The sequence below is a fragment of the Aythya ferina genome (assembly GCF_964211825.1).
Source record: "Aythya ferina genome assembly, chromosome: 5".
NCBI classification, from domain to species: domain Eukaryota; kingdom Metazoa; phylum Chordata; class Aves; order Anseriformes; family Anatidae; genus Aythya; species Aythya ferina.
Genome location: NC_140301.1, coordinates 33,290,825 through 33,316,242, shown reverse-complemented (window position 1 = coordinate 33,316,242; position 25,418 = coordinate 33,290,825). Strand labels below are relative to the sequence as shown.

General features: G+C 37.5%; 1 protein-coding gene across 8 annotated transcripts in view; it reads left to right on the top strand.

Moving 5' to 3' along the window:
* Positions 1–25,418, top strand: part of PHF21A (PHD finger protein 21A) — a 132,549-nt gene that overhangs the window by 26,156 nt on the left and 80,975 nt on the right. For 5 of the 8 annotated variants that reach the window (XM_084520817.1, XM_084520811.1, XM_084520812.1 and 2 more), the window contains exons 2-5: positions 5,950–5,990; positions 10,617–10,751; positions 14,726–14,758; positions 16,863–16,949. In XM_084520817.1, the coding sequence (XP_084376943.1) occupies positions 10,698–10,751; positions 14,726–14,758; positions 16,863–16,949 (174 nt within the window). In that variant the 5' untranslated portion in view covers positions 5,950–5,990; positions 10,617–10,697. The remainder of the gene's footprint in view (positions 1–5,949; positions 5,991–10,616; positions 10,752–14,725; positions 14,759–16,862; positions 16,950–25,418) is intronic. The other 3 variants (XM_084520819.1, XM_084520815.1, XM_084520816.1) reach the window with 1 other exon arrangement.

Here is a 25,418-nt window from a genome sequence, read left to right as displayed (position 1 = left end):
AGGAACTGTCAAGCTTACCAACAGTCACAGGTCAGGCAGACTTCCTATAATTTTCTAGTTTACTTTCTTGTTAATAAAAGTTACCATGAATGTCTTGTTTATTATATAGAAGGGAATTAAAAATATATTTATAATTAAAATATTTTTATTATTTTAAATGGTGGCCTTTTCCTCTAACAGCGACAAAGGTAGATGTGTGAGAAAGTGGGAGGATGAGTGTTTTGTTTTTAAAGGTGGATTAAATGCTTAATCCTTGGTGAATGAAAATGTGTTAACTTTTTTCCCTTTCAAGTGTAAGTGGCTTTAGCATATGCTTCTCTGATTTGAGAAACGTACAGTGAGCATTTGAAGAAGAGCAGCGTGTATTTGTGTAGGTAAAATGTGCAAAGCCACGTGTCTTATAAATCTGCTCAGGTAAGAGAGACAGGCCTGATGTTTTTAAAAACATCCATGAGTTGATTTTCCACCAGGCCAAACGTGCCTGGTTCATTTTCCTACAGTGGGTGGCTTCGTTGCCCACCTAGCCCCTGGCTGCTAGGAAAGGCTGAATTCACAGGGTTACTAACGCCTCGCAGAGCTGTACTCAGAGTACAGCAGGACTCGGAGGGTAATCTTCATCTGTTTGTGTGTGTTTGACTGAGTTTTTTTTTTTTTTTTTTTTTTTTTTTTTTTTTTTTTTTTTTTTTTTTTTTTTAAATAGGGTTGTGAAGTGGTTTTGCCTTTACAACGGGATGGTCGTCTTAGCTGTAGTGAGTCTTCCAGCTCTCTGTCTGTATGGTACATACAGTCCTTGTTCTGTAAAGACAGGTGACGGTGTCACATGCTTCCACTTCAAGTGTGATAGTTTCCTAAACTGTTTTAGAGAAGGTGAATCAGTCAGACCCTGAATGAAACAGGCTTTTGGTGTCTTAAGCTCTGAGTTGTGTCTGTTCCGTGGCTAACGTTAGGGGCAGAGAGAGCTCTGAGGTAGCGCTGGAGCTTGTAGTTTGAACACAGTGGGTTAATGTCTGTATACATCAGTAGAAAACCAAAACCTCGTGACTGCTGTGGTGGGAGCTATCCATCAGGAGAACTGTGGGGAGGTGAGCAGGGATCCGGGGGAGCTGGGCAGGCGAGCAGGCCTGAGGCCTGGCCGGGACCCTCAGCACGCTCCCAGTGATCCCAGTCCCTTGCTGGGTGCCTGGGCTGGGGCTGACAGGAGCTCTCACAGCCCTGGTGGGACAGCTCATGCTACCAGGCAGCAGGCCTCTTGTTCACCCCCAGTGGTGCTAACGTGTCCCCTACAGCGTGAGTTTTGGGGAAACGTATTCCAGAAGAGCCATTTCTGGGCGCTGCTTGGCCTGGCTTTTCTGGAGGCTGCGGAAATCCTGTTAACAAGTACGGCTTCTCTTTGTGACTTGCAAATCACGGTAAAGAAACTTTTATGATTTCTTTTCAAACTTTTTTTGATTTTCTCTTCTTCAACCTTAATATTGTAAAGCTGTGCTCTAAATTGTGTGAGAATGGCAAGCTTAAAACCTCCTCTGTGCAATAATTAGTCCTTTTTGTCTGAGTTCATCCTGTGCAGTGAACAAATCAGAGGCCCTATTGAGAAAGGAAAAAAAAATAATTTAAATATTATAGTGTGATATGTGTATATAAAGTTCCTGATTAAAGTTGCATGGTGTAACATTAACCTGTGCTAGCTCTCAGAGTTAGGAAAAATGCGAGCCAGAAATGGCTAAACATGACTGGTTTTCTCACATTTTTTTTTCCCAAATGAGTCTCTGCTTACGATAACATAAATTTTATTGTATAACTTTAAGGTCACAGTAAGAATCTGACTGATGTACCCAAACATTTTAACGTACAGACACTTAGCGTTTTTGTAGTCTTAAATAGTCTTAAATTGTTAGATACTATACACTAAGATGCGCAACCACTACGTGTAGTTCTTCTGATGTCCTCAGGGGCTATCAAGCCTTAGGCATAGGAGTTTTGTGTTTTAACTTTTCTCCTTATTTACAGACTACAGTTTAAAGTTGATCTGCAGAATAGGATTGTTTTGGTAGCAGTGGAGTATTTTTTCCCTTAAATATGCTGTCTAGAAATATTGTAAAGGTTAAGGTCCTCTGTTTTATTTTTAATTACTTCAAGTGTGTTTATATATATGTATAAAGTTTGTTTGGATACAAGTGAGGCATTTTCTGGTAATCATACCAAGAGCGTTAAAAAACAACAACAACAAAACAAAACAAAAACATATTGCGTAGGAAAAGGAGCTGAAAAACTAATACATCCCTTAATGTTAGACTACAGATTTGTAAAATAAATTCAAGTTGCAAAGGACCTTTGAAGTCATCTGGCTCTGCCCTGTTGCGCAGAGCAGGGCCAGCCTCAGATCAGGTTGCTGAGGGCCACGTGCAATCAAGCTTTGAGAATCCAGTTGATGTGTTTAAAAATGTGACTTGTTACTTTTTATTAAGACATTCAAACCAGTTAGATGCAATTTAATTAAAGTAACAGTTTAATAAAAAAAAGGTTAATATGAGTGATTGTGAGCTGTTTAATTTTAACTCCCTGGTGTATTTTAATTTTAACTCTCTGGTGTGATATTTTTTAGTGAGAGTAAGAGGTGATGTGAGTTTGTGTATCTTCTCTTGCTGTGAACAAGAGATGTGATTTCATCTGTAGAAGCAGATTTTATCTGGTGCTTCTTCCATTAATACTATTTTGGATTGCCTTCCAGTAGCCATGAATACAGAGAGTTGTTGAGAACCAAGCTGCAGATTTAGTTGGTTGTAAACTGTTCTCTGGCAAGTTTTCAATTTGGGATTTTGAATTGTCATGCTCCACTAATTCATTATGGCTTTATGAAGTACAGTTAAATTCTGTTCTTCAAATAAGCTGTCCGTGAAAGGAAGTGGACTGACAGTTCCTTCGTTTCTCAGCAGTGACTGCTAGTAAGAATGTTTGTGCAAGCAGCACCTGACACCTCTGATATTGCTACTTAATCTGTGTCTGGTTTGGAAATAGGAGGGGCATCCTGACTTCAGGTTCTCTATTGCATCATCAAAGTCATTTAGCCAAAGAAACAGTGCTCGAATCTGTTCATGTAATGGCTGTCAGCAATACTGAGTTCAGGCCTTCCTGTCTCTACGCACTGATGGTGCAGGTCATCAAAAAGGTACCTGAATCAGGAGGTGACTATATCCTATCAATGTAGCACGCTTCTTAATTAGCAGGCTCCACTGACAGTCTCTCTGCTGCCTTTTACAGGACTATTACGGTGGCCTGAGCAGCAGGCATCTGCCTTTCCCCTTCCGTGAGGACCATAGCTGCAGATGTTTTGGACATGTCTTGTTTAAGAGAACTGCTGTATCCGTACATTCCTTCTGATCCTTTTCATAATTCTGTGGTACAAAGAAACACAAAGCAAAACATCAATCAGAATCATCTAGGCTAACTAGTCCTCTGTGTAGAAAGTGGTAGGGACTTAACCACTTGACAGGTTGTTGTAAGGGCTAATGTGTAGAATACTATAAAAATATTAAGAGCAATGGCAAATCTAACTCCAAGATGCATGGAGTTACCAGACTGGGATGTTTGTTCTTCGTTTCTCTGTCTCAATCCCCTATTTAAGAAAACATGCTTGTATCAGGCGTAAGTTTTTCTACATCTCTCATTAGTGCGCTGCTTATGAGGAAACCAACTCTTTATTTGCTGTAGAGCTTGAATATTGAATTAAAAAAAAAAAAAAAAAAAAAAAGGCATGCAAACTGAAAACTCAGAATGAGAAGAAATTACTCAGATGTTTTATTCTTTAAGCTTATCCTCTCTGCTAAATGAGGCAGAGATGCCAGGAAAAATACTATACTTGCATGAGGGCAGAACTGAAGTGTTTTGTATTGTTGAAGGTTTGACTTTCAAACATTGACCTGCTTTCAGCACTTAAGAAGAAAACCTGTAGTAAGTCATATACAGAAGAGGATGCAGATGTATTTCCATTCCCGGTCTAGGTCCTCTTTAAGTGACTTCTCCAAGGCAACACAGCAAATCGCTCGGAGGGTCACGATTAGACTCCTGGTGTGCCCAACTCTGTCCTCGGGAGCCCCTGGGTTCCCAGCCTGGGGTTGCAGCTCTTTGGAGCTGTTCTCGGTGTCAGCTGAGGGAGAGGGATCCAGCCCAGAGGAAGGCAGGGCCCCTCTGTTGATGGGGGAGGAAAATAAAAGGAAGGAAGGAACAGTTAATCATGCTGTTATTTCCAAGTGGCTGTATTCTCTTCACATTGTATGTACTCATGCTTCAAGCAAATAGATGTCTCTCTTTTTTTTTTTTTTTAATAATCATTCTAAGACTGTATTTGCAGATGTGTAGTGCGACTCTTTTGTTTAGCTTTCCAGAGTCGGTCACCTACAGCAGGGAGATTTTTTTAACAGCAGGGAGATGCAGTTGTTGCAGTTGCTTGTTGAAGAGGCAAAGTTAGTGCTTCTGTAATTAGAGAGCTTCCTCTATAGATTTTTTGGGACCAATAAAATCACGGATAAATGGTAGGAGGTGGCGGTGACAAGTGAAGTTTTCAGTTGGAGAGGAAGCAACTGGGGTTTGAGAATCAAGGCTGTCTCCTCAGGAACTATCAATAGTGAGGGTGTTGCAAGTTCTGGAGCATCCAGAACAAAGGCACTGAATTTGATTGCAGTTTCCAAACAAGCCATCCTCCCCTGCCCATATTCTACCACGATGGATGTTGTTTATACTGATCTGAAACTGCTCTAAAACGAAGGCTGCAGGAGATAAGTTGTTAAATCTTGTTAAATCTTGTTTGTCAAAATGCACAATGAACTTCGAGACTGGGAGAGGACAATCCCAGTCACAGCCAGCTGTAGGTCTCCCATTTTCTGTTCTCGTCTTGGTGCTCATCACAACGGTGCTGCTGCTAGTTGGTGCGTGCCTGCTCCTCCACTGGTGCCGGCCTCTGCAGAGTGAGAGATCACAGAATCACACATCAGTCTAAGTTGGAAGAGACCTCAAAGATCACCCAGTTCCAGGGTCACCTCCCAGCAGACCAGGTTGCCCAGTGCCCCATCCAGCCCGGCCTTGAACGCTTCCACTAGGGCTCCAACTATTTATGAGCCGGGGGCTTGAACTTCAGCTCTGCGGTGACTTCTGTGTGGATAGAAACATTTCTGCAAAGATCTTGTTGGCTGTGGATCCCAGCTTAAAATAGACCGATATTCTAGTATTTTACTAGAAAATTGGAGTGTTTTGGAGGTTTTTTTAGCGTCAGGCAAAGTAATTGAACAAATGAGGTATCATTTGTATTTTAGCTATCTTTTGAGGACTCTGACTCACAAGTTTTTATGATTCATATGCGGATGACTTAAGAAGTCCCACCTTTCTGTGCTGCTCGCTGTTTTTCCCCCCATGACACGGGCGGCGTGCCTTCTCAGCCTATGTGGTTCATGACCTAGCATATTAGCCTAAACTGCCATTGATTTCGGTTTACGTTAATGCTCGGGGATTTGAGCTGTGCTGACACGCCACCTGCTTCACCACCTCTGTCGTGCTGCTCTAACCTCTGGCAGAGGAGGTGCCAAAACGTCCGGGGTGGGCAACCTCGTCGTACCGAGTTGTGACATCTGACAGGCTTGTGACTTGGGTCTTAATAAAGTGACGGAGAAGGGATTTCCCCCAGGGGAGGGGGACACAGGCCTTGGCAGAGCTGGGATGGCATTATTCTCTAGTGACTCTAATAATTTGTATTTTAATCCATATTAGAGTTGTAGATCTCCTCGTCTTTCCCTTCCCATGTCAAACATTTTCTTTCGAAGTGGTATTTCTTGGCTAGCTTCTACATCAGTAAAAACAAACAACACCCAAATCTTTCCAAACTTTTGAATTTTCTTTATCTGTTTCAAATTGTAGTTAAGCTGTTTGTTACAATTTTTTTTTTTTTTTTCTCTTTTGCAGGAGGGGGTAGAGAGCTGAAGGGAATAACTTCCTCAAAACTGGTAAGTGCTCCTTCCCTGAGCTGGGATGGCTTACCTAAGAATAGATGACACAGAGCTGGCATGCATTCCTGGAAAAATTTGATGTTTACTGAAACTGAAATCCTATCTGTTCTTATATTCAGAAATTAAATCTTAAAAAGTAAATGTTACAGATGGAAGCCCCAGTCCTATAAATAAATTCACTGTAGGGTTGAGATTTGGGCCTGAGGGTCTGTAAGTACAGTAGATATTTAACATCATCTTTCAGAAATAATAATGTTATTTTTTTTCTGTACAACGTGAAAAATTTATTTGAAGGGATTTTGGGTACCAAAAGACTTCTATCTAAAATTCTAAGTTACTTAGGGTCCTTCCGTGAAGTAGTTAGAGAAGTAATTCATGGCTTTTGTGTTTGTCCTACCTTTTTTTTTTTTTTTTGCATTTGTGCGTGTGAGTATAAGTTACATAAGCTGTGTTTTTAGTGTACTTTCCAAAATAGGCATAGTTTAAATAGCTTTGTGATGTTTTAGAGTTTCTGAAGTGGATTGTATTTTATTTTATTTTATTTTTTTAATTGGGATAATAATGGAGAGGTACTAATGCACTTATATGACTCTTGCAGAGTTGAAGGTTTTGTTCAGTCTCGGTGCTTTTATAAGCATGTAACATTTGTGCTGCTTTAACTGAGGCGAGTTGTGGTACTTTTTCTGACTGTGAGATTTTAAGTCTTGAAGCAATCACATCAGAAATAAGGGATTGTTTATGACAAATGTGAGCCTGCAGGAAATTGAATGGAGGACTGCTGCCTCCAAAGATTGAAATTAATCCAAGGAATGGCAAATTTACATCTCGTTATTGGTGTTCCTCCTGGTTGTGGCTTGGAAGTATGTCTGTATGTGCAAGAGATGCAAGTACTCCCCGGTCCTCTGCTTTCCCTTTGGAAGTCACAGTTTCTAGCACTGAACAAGGCATTTTCATGTTTTCTTTTTAAAAACTAATGGGATGAAGAATGTTTGCAGACCAACCCGTCCATGCAATTTCAATGATCTACAAGGTTTTTAATTAAAATAATAATTCTACTGTCATAAGAGTAAAGTGGAAAATGCAATATATTTTATGATTAATCCAGGGATAATTTTATACATCCTAGGATGTGATATTGTAGCTAGTTTATAATGCCACTCTTCTTGAGATGTTAAATCTCCCCTGGAAGTTGAATCTGAAAGAAAAAAAGCTTAAGGATATTGAGGATTTTTGCACTTTAAAAACGTGTGACCATTTGTTTAGGAAGTTCTGTACCTGCTTTTGAAGGAAATGCAACCAATATTTAACCAGCTGCCCTCATATATTTCTAGATGTATTCTACATAAAACAGAAAAAAAAAAAAAAAACGATCTAGGACTTGCTGGATGTAAAGAATGATCACTTTTTTTTAATTAACATTGGCAAAGTGTTTAAGGTACTTCAAGGGAATTTCAGACGGGGATAACTTGATAGTTATTCCTGCTTGGGGAGGGAAGCTACAGAAGAAGTGTGTTCTAGAGTGCTTCAGCTGAGTAACAACTATATACATATATATATATATATATAATTTTTTAATTTTTTTTTAGAAATTGGCAACGTGACCAAATTTTAAAATGATTGCTTTATTTAAAAAAGATTGTTCTCCAACCCCCGGTAATGATTTGGATGCTCAGGACACTTCAGAACCTCCTGATAAATTCTTCACTGACCTTTTCCCGTTTCTTCATCTTTAAAGTGATGGTGATGTGTGCTGCAGCTCGGCTGCCATGCCAAATGTATAGCTCTTGTTTGCAGCTTAGCACAATTCCCGTAATCACCAATATTGGTCCTGTTTTTGCGAAGGAAAACAGTACTGCTGCTAGTGACAACTACAGCAGCTGGGGAGGTGATTGCGAAAAGATTGTGCTTTACTGTGGGGCCTTTGCTGATGGAGCAGAGGTAATTTCTCTTCCTTATGTATGAGACACCTAGTTTTTGAAGAGAGGAGGTAGTTTCCCATGTTTAACATGTCCCTCCGTGTAACTTTGCCAGCAGAAGGCATCTGGACGTAAATGACACTGCAAAGCAAGTTGCTGTAATGGGAATGCTGGAGGGAGAGAGAGTAGGAAGAGAGTGAAGAGTCAGAAAAACTTTAATTAAAAAAAAAATCTTTTGTCTTTTCTTGGAGGCTTCAATTTTATGTATTGAAATCAATTCTACAATTGATCAATTTCTAATCCATATATGTTTTAAAAATATTTGTAGTTATGAAGTCTTAATATCTGTTAACTTTAAAATTACAGTAAAAGAAAAATCTGAAATTGTAACAAATAATGTCAGGTGGAGTTAGTTGATGATGGGTATATTACTAGAATTGTTTTTGTTTTTTTTTTTCCTGGCTTGCTTGTTCCCCAGTACAGCAGCAAATTACCCGTGTTCCTGTCTACAACTGTGTAAACATGGCTAGGCTGAACAGCCACTTGCTTCTACAAAGCACTATCACTTTTTTCTTAAACTTCTAAAGATTAGTTGTGAAAAATCTTTCCAGCTGCTCAAGATGTCTATGAAATGAAGTTGGATTATTTTTTTATGAACCATCAATATTATAATATTTATAATATCTGCCTGTCAGATTAAGTTTTGCATTTGTGTGGTGTCTTTTTTGTACTCCTTAGAAGTACCACATCATTTTTCCCGTGAACTTGTACTAGGCTTTACAGTCAGGTGTATTAAAATCATGTATATCTTTTACATTCTCAGTTGAGACAACTTGTTTTGGTCTGTTTTGCTCTTTAAAGTTAGCACGAAGCCATAGAATGATAGTTGCTGTTTATCACAAGTGCCATCTCATTCATGGAAGACGCCCTGAGAAGAACTTTTGTTTGTGCCTGCCTGCATCTTTACCTTAAAATGGAATTTCCAGGGCTAGTGAAAGGCTTTTTGCCTCTGCAGTGGGATCCAGTTTTCATTAGTCACTCTCCCACATGGTTTTCTGAAGTACGGTTTCTTTTGAAACTGCAGTGATAGGGACTTAATGCACGCTGTAGTTGTTCTTGTCTGTGACTGGAAGTAATAATCCAGGGTTCTGTTTTCTCATTAAGGCTTGTGGTAATAGAACAGGGAACTATATGTAACTTCCATGTATCCCTTGATACAAATTACAATTTTATGGAGAGTAGTGCTGCAAAGGCAGCTGTTCTAGCTCTTCTGTCACGTGTGGGAGAGACTCTTGTAGAAGGTCATTCGATGTGTTGACTAGAAAGTCTTATCAGGCCTTTGTTATTTAAATAAGTAACTTTCAGCTAACAGGAGACAGCACTGAAAAAGAATGAATTTAAATACAATGCTTTTACAAAAACCCTTGATAGTCTTCTCCTTTTGTAATGTGATATTTGGAGAGAGAAACAAGGCTAATTTAAAAACCAACCAACCAACAAACCCACCACTTTTTATTTTAAGGACTTCAGACTTGTCCAACACTTCAGTATACTGTATTTAGACAATATTAAAATAAAATTCTCTAATTTAAATGAATTACTCTCTTTTTACAGTCTACATGCCTAATCTAATCTGTCACTAGCCTTTTGAAAACAATGAAGTCCCATTATGTAGGCCTCTTAGTTGACAATACCTGTGTAATAACTGTGAGCAGTCTTCAAAAGATGAAAAATTGGAATTACTTTAACACTTGAACAATTTCATGTGTGATGTCTGGATGGAAAGACTGGTATATAATGTTTTCTGAGGCTTTGTTTTCTGTGTACATCTCTATATAGATATTTGTATATATTTTCATCCATTTTTACACAAGTTCTGTTGTGTTTTGAACATATAGGATACAGAAGGGAATCTTAATGCTGTTTCAGAATCATGATGTTTTTAATGTATTTCTGAACAAAAATTACTTGTCTAGCTTTTGAGGCTTTTAGAAATGGGGATGTTGATGCTTTTCTTTGTCAGGGGTTAGGGGGATTCGTTTGTTTGAAGTACAGGTGAAGATGGTAAACTCATACCTACTGGAATTCTACCTAGAAATAGCAAAGGATTTTAAACTTAGAGCACAAGATATTAAAAAGCATTATAGCTGTCTTCTGTTCCTTCAAAATATGAAATGACTAACTCAGCACAAACTTTAGGCATTTCATGTTAATGTTCTGTGGGATTACATGCAGACCATCCCAGCTAACAACAGCTCTAAAGTCTCATGGAAGTATGGTAATGCAGTACATTCTGGTTAACAATTTATTGCTATTAGGGTTACAGAATTTTAGCCTCAAGAATATTTTCTTCTCTATGCAGATTTCTTTAAAACATTTTCAGTAGCCAAATTTCTAATTTAATATGCAACTACAATGGAATATTGGTAGGAAATAGCTGCCTGCAAGCTAGGATAAAAGTATGTCAACTTTGGGATATGTGAGAAGTAATCTGGCTAAACTACTCCCAAGAAAGGCATTCTGTACAGCTCTTAGATTTCTTGTGATTGAAAGATCACTTTTTTTTTTTTTTTTCTAGACTAGGAAGCTGCAGCTGAATATAGTTCACTGAATTCCTGCTCTGTTACACTTTTTTTTTTTTTTTTTTTTTTCCTCTCAAATTAACTTGTCTTTCAGGAACTAAAGCAAAACATTTATTTTTCTATAGCGCTGTTGTGGAGAGGAAACCAGAAACTAAAGGCACTGGAATCAGCAAAGACACATCTAGAGAAAGTGGAGAAGGTAGAGAATGGAGCTGCAGACTCTACAGGAGGCTCTGAAAGTGGAAATTCAGGTTCACCAGGTAATTTGTATTCTTTCTTGCTTTATATTTTTAATTAATAGCAATGTTATTATTACAGATACTATTACAACTAATGGTGGTATTGAGTAATACCATTACAACTATAGAAATAATTGTCTTACAAGCTCGGAATTGCTTTAGAATTTCATACTCACTGTATTTTGACCCTACCACCTGTTGTTTTTAGCAAATGTGAAAAAATCTACATATCAGGCTGTGGGTGGGGATTTTTTTGGATATTTTGTAGAAGTGATGAAAAACAGTCTGAAAACTCAGTGTTCAGTAACTTGTGTCTGGAAGGGTTTTCTGATGTTCTAAAGCCAACTTCAGTATTAAGTTGGAATGAGAAAAATATGTTGGAGGAACTTCCAAGCAAAGGTAAGAGGACATGTTCATATTAATTCAAACAAGTATTGAGACAAAATTGTTATAAACAGAGTAGCTGCTGTCTAAAATGTTAAATTTATCAGGGAAGCCTTTTTGAAAGACAGTTCTCCAAGTATTTCTCAAGTATTTCTTCTGGACAGCTGAAACTGACAACTGTTGCACAATGGATAAAAGAAATTTACAATGAGTTATGCTGATCAGTTTTGCAAATTTTGTAAAATGTTTCCAAGTTACCTAGAACACTTGTTTAGACAAGTCATCAGATGACTTGTTCAGTAGTTTTTGCAATGATGAGCGTAGTGCAAGAACGTGAGTGGGTGGGTTAGTAAAATGAAATTTAATCTGCTTTAATAAAGATGCAACTTTCAGCTGAGGAGAAAAATGATAAAAAGCTATGGATGAATTTCCAGAACTACAGACAATATTTTGCTCTGCTCAAACTCCGAGGCCCTTGCCTTCAGAACTTCAGTGAAGCTGTGTTATTGGGGTAATAAAACTCAGAAATTACACATGGCATTACTGCAGGCATTAAAATTTAAGGTTAGTAAGTACTTCAATGTTATCTGCTATGTGGTGATCAGAACACTAGAAATACTTGTATTCATATAACAGCATTTACCAGTTGTGTATCTATATTTCTCTTTACTCATAAACTAACCAAAATTTTGAGGCAACAATTTTTAATATTAAAAATCTTCAAATGAAATGTTTGAGTTGTACTGTATACATTTCAATTCTTTATTATCGTTATCTTACCTTATCTTTACATTTTAATTCTTTCAATTAGAAATATATTATATCCTTTCTTTTGGCAGTGCCCCAGGATTTCTGGACAATTGTCTCACTTGTCATCATCTGCCTATTTTTTTTCCAAGGACTTTTTTTTATAAAGCTTGCTAAGACTCATACAGTCATATTTTGTCCTCCTTTTGTACCTGGTGGACAGGTGTCTGTGATGAAGTTCAGCTTTTCAGTGTGTGAGCAGAGCCTCCTAACTTTCTGATGCAGCATGTCACTTGTCATGACTGCTTATGTAGCTGTAGACAGTGATGCTCAGTATGATTGAAATTTGTTTGTAGAATAGCTCTTTATTTCCTGCCTATTCCAGTTCACCTTCAGAACTCCATCTGAAGCTTTGATGCTGCCTGTTTGGCAGAATGTATCTTAAATTACTACCAGTAAGGACCCAAAGAAGGTGTTTAACTGGGATATGGTTTAGTGGGGACTGCTAGCGTTAGGTCAGAGGTTGGACTCGATGATCTTGAGGTCTCTTCCAACCTAGAAATTCTGTGATTCTGTGATTCTGTTTAGGAGAAGATGCTTTTTTGTTCCGTTTCGATGATTGAAGGTTCCTCTATAAGTGATGTCTGACCAGGTCACTTACTATATTGAAGTACAATTTAAATATTAAAATATCTTTCACAGCCAAGGTGTATTGCTTGTCCTGAGAAGAGATGCATCAACTCTAGCAGAGCTCTGTTCTGCTACTGTGTTGACTTGAGTGAGGTTATTTTGAAGCAGTCTGCTCTTCATAGTTTTTGATCACAAGAGGTGTGAAAGGCGCTCTATTTAGCTATTCTCTCAGCAGGGTTGGGCTTCATGGATGACTCTTCAAGCTGATGGGTGGAAAGAACCAAAAGCATCCTTTCTCTTTTCATTTATTAGCAAAAAGAACGGAGCATCTTAACTTTAGCAAACATTTTTCTTATGATTGGATGATGCCGTATTACATCATCCATAAATTTAGCAATACATTATGAACAATTTACGGCCACTGAGTATGTTTTCCTGTGATTGAGTCTCTACAAGAACTTTGTATGTGTCAAGACAAACAGATCTGTTTTTTGTCAAACTCTGATGTGGCAGAAAGCACCGAGGAAAAATGAGCTAAGAACGTCAGTGCAAGGCTAACACAGCACCTCCACATCCCATGATACTGAATGATGAACCAATAATATTCAATGTAGATAAATGCCAAGAGATGCGCCTGGGAAAAACTGCCCATCTTGCATCTGTAAGAGCAGACTGAATTAGCACTGAGCAAGCAGTTCTTGTGGTACAGAGTGCTTGAATGTTGCATGCAGTTTTAATCCCTCTTTCTCCCAGTGATGGAGAACTGGAGAAGTACAGGGAAGTGTGCCAAGAGTGAACAAAACAATGGAATGACTTGTGCTTGAGGAGACTTTCAATCTGAAAGAGATGACTTACCAGGAATGAAACGTGGAAAAATGTGGTATGAAGAAGATGAATAGAGCAACAGTCAAGAATGGCTTTCCATAATTTCGTTTGACCCTCATGCACACAGTAATAGGAGGCAGATTCAAAAGAAAAAGGAGGTCCCTTTACCCAGGAGTACTACAGTAACTTTGGAACATATTGTTACAGAATTTGGAGTGTTCTCTTGAGTTCAAAAAGTAATTAAGGCAGGATAACGGAAGAAAATTTTGTTACTAGCTATTGAGCCTAAGATACCATCTTTGAAGACATCCAAGGTCTAAATTTCTAAACGATGGGAAATACACTTTTGCAGTACTCCTACTGATGGTCATGTTTGCTATTGGCTAGTACTGGAAAGATGTTAGAGCAGGTAAACCTGTGGTCTGGCTCAGACTTATTCCTCTGTTATGCTTTTTCTGATTAATGCCACTTTTAGAATGTGAAATGAAATAAACTTTTAAAAATCATTGACAAAGTGAATTCTTGGAGCCCCATCAATGCAGGTAGAATTAAACGCTCTTCTTGTTTGTTCTTTCTTTCTGTTCCTCACTCCTTTTCCTGATTTTGATGAGTCAATGGAGAAGAAAGTACAGACTTTGCTGTGTTTTTTCCTCACGTGGCAAGAACAATGTAATGTGATGAGACTTGGCTGTAACCAGAAAAGAAATTTGGGGGTGGTGGTGGTTTGTTGCCCCTTCATTGTGGGCTCTAGTTTTCCTTAGTGACAGTGTGATAACTTCCCTGCTTATCAATAGGCAGCATCTTCCTGCAGCTGCATGAAGGAAACGAAGGAGGAAGAATAGTGAATGGTAGCCATCTGTCTGCTTTCCCTTGGATGTGGAGGGCATCTCTTCTGCAATGATCTCAATCTCTGACTGAAGGAGGAAAGCGGCAGAGATACTTCTGAACATGGGCCTTCCATGTGGTACCAGCCAAGCCAACACACAGGCGTTCCCTTAGTACTTGAGACGTTCTGTGCTTGAGTGCACAAACAGCTTTTGTATTTGCAGTGATTCTCTGTGATTTGTGTTGCTTGTGACTGCAGGCAAAGGAGGCTGCAGTTCTACAGGAGGCATTGCTGTTAGACTAGCTTACCCAGCTGCTTTAAATTGTCCTAAAAAGGCATCACTTGTTTAAGAACTGTTTAGGAGAGGGAACAAAAAGTGGTGGATTAGAGTGATAGTTTTACTATATTAATAAGAATAGGTTTTGAAATTATATATATTGAATTCCTCGTGGATTATGTCTAGCTATTGAATGCTATGAAATGTGTATTTTTTTAGCATTCTCCAAAACTGTTGACTTTTAAGCTGTTCAGTGTGATCCTTAATGAAAATTTTCATTTTATCATTGCATCTCTTTCTTTCTAGAAACTGGTTGCCCAAATGAAGCAAGATCCACAGGTAACTATTTCTTTTTGTATTGTATTATTTACCATAAAAAATACAGAGAATCACAGTGCATGGGAATTTTAGATATTTCATCATCATGTTCTTCCATGCTAACACAGTTTTTAAAAGAAAGCTATTACAAGCAAGTCTTTAAGCAATGACTGGATTGTTCTTTTAAAATAAAAACAAGAAATCCTTGCAGATAAATCAACTAAACAAAAAAATCTCACCAACACTCTTGGAGCCTTTTGTCTCATTTTTAGAAGTTTAAATCAAGGGGCTCTTGCAGGCTGTGGTACAAGTGTTAAATAAGTTTCTGGTTCTTCTGGAAGTTTTTCTTTACAAAAACTGCCACTCACTTTTTTATTGTCTGAATTATAAAAGGAGAGGATCCTCTTTCCAATAAATTTTGTCCAAATGAAGAATAGAATATTCAGCTTGAATACAGTCTTAGATATCCAACTTCAGCACTGTGATGTCTGAAGAGTGGATACCAGGCCTCGTGGTGTTCCAGAGCTACTGAAGTTGGATAACTAGACTCCTTGTGTAGGCAACAGAAGTCAGCTCTTTCCCAGTGACAGGGTAAAGAGACTTGCTTGAATTGCACAGCAATTAAGCACTCTAGTTATCTGAATGGGGAGTTACGTGGAGTTAGTCTAACCAGTGTGAAATGTTGAGTACAGGGATAAAGAAAAGCAGCTCACTTCAGGTTTGCTATTAAGTGCTTCCATTCCCATACAGCACTGAATGCGCTGTAATTTTCTGCGTACATGTTTTCTGATCTCAGTGGAGTGGGAAGACAGCTTTTTGTAACTGTCAAGTACAGAAAGACCCCTGACAGAAGTGTTGAGGGAGGAGTAGGATAGTATTGGAAAATCTACTTGCTAGAACTTCCTTATTCTGAAGGGGTTTGGGAAAGGTCTGCTGCTCTTACTTGCTGGGCTAGTCTGCTAATGATTAGCCTGCAGAGTAATTTGCTTTCTGTTCGTGTCCATTGAAAGGCAGCTCAGGGCTGCAAAAAGCCATGCAAAGTTCATGAAGCCAGGAAGAATGAATCTGGTCCCTGATTCCAAGCTCTTAATAATCTGGGATAAAAAATGCATTAACTAGAATCCAGAGAAAGGGAGGATGACTGGTCAATATCTGGTTTTGCTAGGATTGTGTTTGTATTGGAGAGATCTATCCAGAGATAACTGAGCTGAGATTGGTACACATTTTGAAATTGTGGATGAATATAAAAATGGGGAAGTTGTCTTGAGCATGAAGTTCCTATAACAATATTAGTTTCATGTTCTAATATTTCTGTGTAACACAAGAAACCTACATCCTCTAGTGTAAAGAATTTACAACATAAATGATGGGGGGAGAGTAATGCAGAGAAGTTTGCTTCCCTGTCACATTTCTTCAAAGCTTCACAGGCTTTAAACTGAGTGCAAATCTTTTTTAAATTTTATTTTTAGTAGAAAAGAAATAGTCCTGGTAAAAATTGTGTTCTCTCTGCATCTTTATAGTGATGTTTATTGCTTTTAAATCTTAAACTTAAAGTGCTATTGTAAGCAAAGTGCTGATATGAATGATGTGCTAAGGCAGATGTAATTCTCTTAAATATAGTCTAAGGCATAAAAATACATGGAAATGAAGACTTAGATATGTTAGCCTTCATTTGGCATGTGTAGCAGTTAAGATATAATAGATATGGTTGCTGATGCTCAACACAGTCAAATGCATGATAACGTCTTTGCATAAGTAGCATAGGTGAGTGTGCTTTAGGGGACATACTGTTGCATTCAATATGATACAATTGCATTATATATTGACAAACATTTCTTGTTTAATTTGTAAACTTGATGGAATGTATAAATGTGCTTTATATTGTGGTGAGCACTAATGGATGTTCAATGAAATCTGAATTCCAAACTGAGTTGTCTCTCTCTGAGTGCTAGAAAGGTCCTCTGATGGTTTTTGCACTCAGTGACTTAAGCAAGGCTTTGTTGAGCCTCTTGAATTTTATTGGCTGTACATCCAGAGGTGCTGTATCTGTAGTATAATATGAAAAAAAAAAAAAACACCTTCCTGCTACTACTCTATGTTAACAAATGGAATATCTTTCTCACAGATATTTTTTCTTTCTAATCAGAATGCTGATTTGAAGAAACAGCTTCACGAACTTCAAGCCAAAATCACAGCTCTGAGTGAGAAACAGGTAGGGAGATGTATTTTTAACACACTTTTCTAAAGATGTATATTCTCCCAGCTTCCAAGAGTGCTGCTATTTTTTTTTTTTTTAAGTGCAAAAATAAGTATGGGCAAAGACATTTGGGATTTATATTTGATTTCTCTCAACAAAAGATAGGATGAATTATTGCAAGTCTATCAAACAAGCAACTACTGTAATCAGTGGAAGCTATAACAACAAATTACCTAGCATCGAAACTAATGGTTTGTATTAAGGGAGCTGGGAAAATGAAATAATTTTGTCACTTCCTTTATTGTTATTTTGAAACTTATTCTAAACCAGAACATCCTGCTTTAGGCAGATCTTCAGATTCTGTTTTCATTGGTCCAGACTGTGCAATTCCAAATGAGTATGGTGGAATTTTTCTTTGTGTCAAGCCCAACTAACTACATGCTAGCTTAGGTACCTAAGAGATGAATTGGAGACTTGTTTCTTGTTTTTACCACGATAAATTGCATTTTGATTGTCTTACATTTGCTATTTTGTAGGAATTCTCTTCAATAGATCTTAAGTATTATTAATAATTATAACTGAATGATTTATAGAAACACTGTGGAACTGGATGATGCATCTTGTGGGTAACTAGAAGAAAAATATCAGAGACATCTGAAAACTTGTTCTCGTTTGTGTTTTTTAACAAAACACAAAACTTTGTACGCAGAAACCCTGAAAAACTTAGAAGTCCCTGATTGTGTTGCTGTTGGGTCAGTAACTGAACCAAATTAAGTTAGTTGCTAGGGTCGGGAGCTTACATGTTTTGAAGATGGGGAACATTTTGAAATGTGTGCATAGGTAAGGATATAGTTACCCATCAGTGTCACATCTAGATACCTCCATTCATCACTCATTATCTGTGTCTGCTCTGAGAATTACCTTTTCCCAGACTGAAACAACTGCCTTTCCTAAGAAAAGGAATAATCAGTGATTAACATTTATCTAGAAATTTTGTTTACTAAAAATTATAGTATGTTTTAGTAGTGGAACAATGAGTCTAGAAAAGAACATGTAAGGATAATAAAGAAAATGATTTTTTAATGAGAATACTAATTCAGCAAAAACTGAGGTTTTGCTGTTGTGATGGCATGTCTCTCTTGAAGATGATTTATTCTCTAAAACCAGCATGAGCCTCTGCATGTGGCTGTGTCTCACAGCAAGCAGCTTCAGAATTCTCTGGTAAGCTCTGGAGGCCCATGATAATTTCAAAATTAGCTTGCCTTGATGCCACAAAGCAAATTATATTGACTACCAGTTCACATGATCAGCAGGGGTAGGCGGTGCGATAGTGAGTGGAAGATAAGGAAATATCTTGTTGTAACTTTTAAACTGATTCATAACTTTTAAGTTACGTTATGAAATGCATGGTAGTGTATACACTGCTTTAAACAATCAATTTCAAAAAAAAAACAAAAACAAAACAAAACAAAACAAAAAAAAAACAAAAAAAAACACCCTGCTATATCTTCGTTGTACACAGCTGAAAGTTACAGCTCAGAGTGCTGAAGCACACTTGTTCATGGGGATTAACATGGGCTATGTTTCCAAAAGACTGAAAAATAAGTTTCTGATTTTACTTCCACCACACACAGAATACAGTAAATATGAAGTCACGGTTTGGTTTCAGTCTTTTTATAGTTTTGGCTATCAATAGGACAGTGACCTTCTCTCGCTGTTGAAGTTTTAATACTTAATTTCGTTAATTTACCATTAGACTATGGAGCTGCCAGCGTCCCAGAAGATAGTCTTGTTAAAGTAGTATGGGTGCTAAAATGCAGTGATCGTGGTAAATGAGTTCTAGAAGGAGAACGAAGGAGGGAGGGGAAAAAAAATCCAACAAAAACTTCCCAATGCAGAGAAATGCTTACACCCTCTTAATTGTAGGAATCTGTTGTATAGACAGCTGTGGCTTGGCAATGCAGAGTTAAGCAGCTTTACAGAGACGATAACAAAGCCTTCTTCTGTTCTCGCTTTTACTTCTTATTTTGGGAAAAATAATTATTATCAATTGTTTCATGGGGAGAATATTATCCAACAATTTAATTTTCAAACAGGGTGGGGAGATGTGCAATTTTGTATAGTAAATAAATTCTTGGTACTGTCTAGTGTGTTTCTTGAGGGAAAAGGAAAGTACGATGTTTGTTCTCTGTAATCTTGTTTAGAGCCAAGTAAGTAGTCTTGATGTTTAAGGTCCAATGAATAAACTCTGAGGGCCTAACGCTTGCACTGTGGACAGTTATGGGAGGCATTATTGTCACTATTTTATCAGCTTTTAATGAAGTGTGAAATATTAAAGCTCCAGCCTGTGTGATATCCCTTCTCTGAGACTGTGGCGTGGAGCTGAGACCCTGATGTTACAAAAGCAGAATGCTGAAATATTTCTGGCTTCTGAAATGTTATACGAGCCTAATGTACCCTTTTTCTTTGCTCTCTCATTTAATAAAGTTGCATGAAGACTTATAGTGCAAGAACTGACTCAGTGGTAGCTTAGCTAAAAGCTTTTAGTTGCTTTAGGATTTCTCTCTGTTTCTGCAACACTGTGAGAGTAGTGCCGACACTTGGTGCCAGTCACTGCAATGATTCATAGTGGCTTGGGTTTCTTGCTGAGAATTAATAATGACAGCTCTGTTCAGAAGTTTGTGAAATTGGAGAGATCTGGCAAAGTACAAAGAGAAAGCAAATAGGCTAATGCTGTGTGTAGGCTTAAACCTAAAGAAATTTGTTAGCTGATGCAGGGTTAAACTGCTACAGCACGAGGTATCTCATATACTCATAGGGGTTTTGAAAACTTGAAAGTGGTGAAAATAAATGCTTTGATTCGTTTTACCTGCAAGATGACGGAGCGGTGTATGCTGATTGTGTTATCATAGGGAGGATGCTTCAAAAAGAGAAAAACTTACTTGAATGTAATTTGCATTTAGAGAGCAGTACACGTGACTCCTTCAGACAATTATTTTCCTCTGCTGGTCTCTTTGTTGTTATTACAGAGCTCTAAACTGGGCTTACCTCACTTTTCCATTCTTGGGGTGGAAAGCTGAATTCAGTTTAACAGTCTTGTTCCTCAGCTGTAAATGTCAGAGTTACAGTTTGGAAATCCTGATTGTGTTTCTTTTAAAACTGATTCCACCCCAACCTCTGCCCTCCCAACCTACCCCTAACTCGTCTATTTTAATTAAAAAAAAAAATAAAATAAATTCAGGAGTAACTTTTTTGCAAAAGTTTTAATTATGATTTTAATTGTGAAAATCTAAACTTGGGTTTTAAATATGAATTATGTTGCTGTGTAGCTTTGTTTTTTATTATGCTTTTTTAAAACAACATTGTTTTTGCATGTTTATAAGAAAGTAATACTGTCCTTAGTGCTCTTCCATTCAGTATATTCTTGAATAGCGTCTTCTGGCATTGTTTTCTAAAAGTTTACATGATTGCATGTATCCATTCAGTTTTTATTTAGGTTAAATATATTATTTACAGTAAAAACAACTTCTTGAATCTTTCCATGAGGATGTTTAGCAACATGTACTCTTTCTTTTTTGTTTGTTTTGATTTGGGGTTGGATTAATATCAGTGACACCATTGAAAAATTGCGGTAGAGTAGGGCTAATATAAGGTTACATTCCTTGTTCATCTTTAAGTAACACCTTTTCCCTGCTTCTCTCCTTGCATAGTTAATTAAAAATGATAATATGCTCTTTCAGATATATCATCTCTCGGTATGTATCATAACAGTACTTTATTCCAGTGACAAGGAAGAGGTCATGTTTATTCGACTGAAAAAATGTAAAGGAAGAAGTTGGGCAGCAAACACGCTTTTTAGCAATATCATGTCAAATATGGAGCAATTTATACATCTGTGCTTATCACAATTTCTTGGAGAAGTTGTAGAAACATTCTGTCTTAAATGTGGAATAAAGCTCGCAGGAATAGATCTTTTGATCTTATGCCTATCACCATCACCCTTTTACTATATTACTAAAGAAATAGCGCATTGTTTTCTCTGCATTTGAAAATAAATTGGAAATGTCTGTTGTTGTAGTTAAGTTGCAATGAAATTCATTTAATCTTTGAGAAAACAGTCTTGTGAAAGCTAGACTTGTATTCATACACATTTGCTCTGACATGGAAAGAATAAAGTGGATACCTTTTGTTCCTTTGATTTTAAAGACCTGTGTACTCTTACGTGAAAACATACTAAAATAGTTGTTAGCATAAGGATATTTGCGTATTTATTTTTCAGAGGGGAGGGAGTAACATACTTTACTGTGGAGACTAGTTGAAACTGTAGAATATCACCAGGTAGAACACACATTGGAAAAGCAAGATCATCTCATTATCAATTCAACATTATGAATAGGCAAATCTACTGACTTCTGCTTGTATTTAAAGCTCACAGCAACTTGGGGTAGTTAAGATTATTCCAAATCCTGTATGTTTAGGGTAAGATTCCTTATAACCTTGCCACTAAATAACAAACAATGAGACAGGTGGTTTTGGAGGGGATTTTAAGAATGGTAGTGTAATTTAGCCTTTTTTTTTTTTTTTTTTTTTTTTTTTTTTAATGGTTAAATAAGTGTAAAGGCTTAAGGTTTAAACTGATTGAGGAAACTTGTTAAGTCTTCAAAAATTGTCAGGAAGGGGATTAATGTTGCTATATTTATTCCAGGTACCATGACTGAGTAATAAAAAGATTGGCAATATGCATAAATGCCTCCTGTGAGTCTGCTCCTCTTGCATGCTTGTCATCTATAGTAAAGGTGAATTTTCATGGAGCCCTTTTGAACACATTATCAGCAACTTGTACCCAAAACATGTTCTGTCGTATTCCGTAAGCATGAAATGCCGTGCCTTGGTGAGAGGAATGTGAGTTTGTGCAAGAGGGCTGGGAAGCAGGAGGGATGCAGGTACACTTAACAGGGAGGAAAGCGCACTTAAAAATGCATCTGTATTGTTCATAAAAAGGTAGGCAAGATATGCCTGTATATTTTCGGTATACCCATGGAAGTCCATGAGAATTTTAGTATTCAAAATACGGAAATAAATAATGAAGTCACTCGCTTCTGTCAGTTTTGTCTGGAGTTTCTAATCCTTCCTTTCCCTAAGCTCCATCAAGGGCACATTAAAATGCCAGTTACTCTGTCAGTAATGGAGGCGGTGTGCAAATATGCCATCTGAATGTGTAGTAACTAATAACTCGAAGCAGGTGAGGCTTATTTTCAGTTCCAGTTGTTTATCTGGAGCTATACTTATTACTGAGCACCTATCTTTTTTTAAGTAAATGGCACAAATGATAGATATGCTAATTTCCATGTAACTATAGCATCCGTCTATGCCAACTGCTTATAAAGCAGTCTTAAAATATATGAAAAACAATTTTGTGCCTTCCCAGAGTTCGCTTTTAATAATGAAATGTAGCAATACATTTAGCCTTGTCCCCTCCCAGAATTGACAATTTGTAGGTTGTTTCTTCGATAATTTGATGTAGTCGCTCAGTTTTCCCTGTCAAAAAGTAACTCCTCCTTACGTCCAGTTAGCTGCCTCTGTGAATCATAAGGATGTTTTGAACCCTCTGATCAGTGTGAACAGCACCTGTTCAGAAGGTGAAGGTTTGAGAGATCTCTGTGAGCTTACTATTTTAATCATTGACGTTTATTTAATTTGCATCCAAATATTGTGTTAAAATGTGAATATAATGACTTCTCATTAAGTCGTCATCTTCCATATTCTCAAGATGTACAGGCTGAAACAAATTTCGATGTTGTACAGATGATTTGAGATAGGCAAAGTGCACGCATCTCTCCCTGCTGCATCTTTTGCCCCAAACTCTTTTTGCAAAATTGATGTTACTCATTTGCATATGATGACTGAAACATGGCTAAGTTTTCTCAAACCTTTTGTAATGCTAAATCTTGATTAAACCCATACTTGCATCTAAACTTGGATTTCCCATTCTCCTCTTAAAATAACTCCATCTAGATTTCTTACTGTTGGTTTGTGAAGTTCATTTTTGCATATCTAATATACATAAGCACTGGAGTAACTTAATTTGGGAAACACAAATGACTATTTTTTATGCCATTAAAAATAAAACAAAAAGAGACGTCCACACCTTCCTCCTGCTACCCCTCTTTTAGCAATGACTGGCTCAACTTTTGATTTTTAAATTCATACAGTATTTAAGCCAGATTTGGAGGCATCTGGAGAACTTTTTGAATGGAGCCTAGCTGCGTGCATCTTTAATCTTCATGTGCCTTGGCTTGTATCTCCAAAATAGCCTGCTCTGTTTGAAAAGCAACCTTGTAGGTAGAAAATGGGCAGTTAAACTACAGTATTTCCTTGAAAATCCCCTATTGATGCCAAGAGTTGGTTATTAGTTGCTCCTGCATGTTTTGACTTGCTGGGTAACCTCACACGCCAGTAGTTATTTCAGAGCCTACCACCTTTCCCTTTCAGACTTGGAGGAAAGGTGGGGGAAACATCAGATTGTGATGACGGGGATTTAGGATGTTTTATTTAGCACCCTTTAAGGTGTCTTATTTCGGAGCTGGGAAAAGGGATTAAATTCACTAATGAATTTTTATAAGAGAACAGATTAACCTGTTCTGTTAAGCTAAAAGCACAATTTAGAAATGGAAATTGGAAGATAATATTGCTGTATTAGATTTTTATTTTTTTTCCCAACTGAAATCAAAATCTCACTGTGCTAGGATACACCCCTTTTGTGGGAACCCTTGGCTCAAGATAATTTTTGTTGTTATGGGAATGTTTGATGATAGTTGAAGTTTGCACTGTTTGCACTGAAGCTAGTGCAAATGAAGGTACTCGAGTGTGTCCAGATGAGCAACACTCACATTTTAGATTGCACTGTAAATGTTTAAACGTCAATCTTGTTTAGGAAACAATGGGAGAAAAATGAAAGATGGGAAAATTATTAATATCGTGGGTCAGCCACAAAGTTGGAAATAAAGCTGCGTTCTCTTAATTCCCATACTAATGCCTTCCATCATTGAAGAGCACGATAAATCACTTGAGTGTGTTGATCTGTGAAAATAATTGGATTTGCTTTTAAATAGGCAGCATAACTTGCTAGGCCAGCTGTTAGGACCTGTGGATTTCACTTGCTGTGCTCTGTTCTCCTTACCTTAGCAGAATGACCTCACAGCTGAAGGAACAATATTTTGACTTATTCCAAGTGTGTAAGTGTTGTAAGGAGAATCAAATCCAGGGATCTGCTTTTAAAAAGCCTTATGGATCTTTAGCTCCGATTTAAATTGTTTGGACCCAATCTCTTCTGTGAACTGGGCTGAATTGTGGAAGAAAGGCATGTCTGTCTAATGCTTAGAAACGATACAAACACTTTCCTTTGCTGGTTTTTCTCAGCTAAGTTAGTTGATTTGAAAAGAAGCCACTTCCTAAAACTGCCTTCTTTTTTTGTTTCTTGCACAATGAGTATAGTACAGCTATAGACTAAAATATTTTTTATTAGCAAAAAACTTAATGCTACTACACCAAGGACAAAACTGACAAGGACAGTTAGCCTTAGGCAGTGTTTTCCAACATATCAGTTACGCATTACAACCTGCATTGTTGAAGCATTCAGTTCAACTCCCCGTGCTTATTTGTGAAAAGGACTGAAATGAATGTGATTTGTTGCACAGTGTTTGGAACTGGTTTCTTTTAATCGCAGTGGCATTTTATGGTTGTACTGGAGGTTTGTTGATGGACACTGGATAGATAAAGAGGAGTTGCACCTTTCTGGAAGTGATTTGGAGACAAAGGTCTATATGAAGAAGGAAGAGCAAGAGGGCCAAGTGCATGTAAAGTTTTTGTAAAAGTTTATTTTTAGGGTTTGGTTTTCAATTCAAATAAATGTTATCTGCCCTTAGTGGTGTAGTCACTATATGTTTCTTATTTTATCATGGAGGCTGTGGTAAGATTGGGCCTTAAAGGGTTTAAAGAGAGAATGGACTTAAGGAGTAAAGGAGAAGAATGCTTTTAGGGTTTCTGTAAACTTGTGTGCTTTCTTTCCTATATTGAGGCTGTTGTAGGAACAGAATGCAGTCTTCATTCTCAGGAAACATCAGCATTCGTGAAATTATCAACCAGTATGTATTTTCTGTTCATAAAATAATGAAGATATTTTATTTTCTTCGAAGGTGTGTCAAGTCAAGGTGAATTCTAATATTTGCAGTGTTGCATAAAGTCATTTTTCAGTATTATTTCTGGGTTGATTGTTAAGATACTTTGCTTGACTTCTAGAAACTCCAGAAAGTGTCTGATCTGTTCAGAGCAACCTCTCCCTGCTGGTGTGTTGCAGTAACTAGCCAGCAGAGGCACCAGGCTGGGAGCTTCACTCTTACAGGAGGCAGGTGCTTGAGGCCAGGTATCCTGTAGGTTTTCTTGGCATGTTTTTTATTTCCGTTTTAATTAGGTCCGTTATTCTTT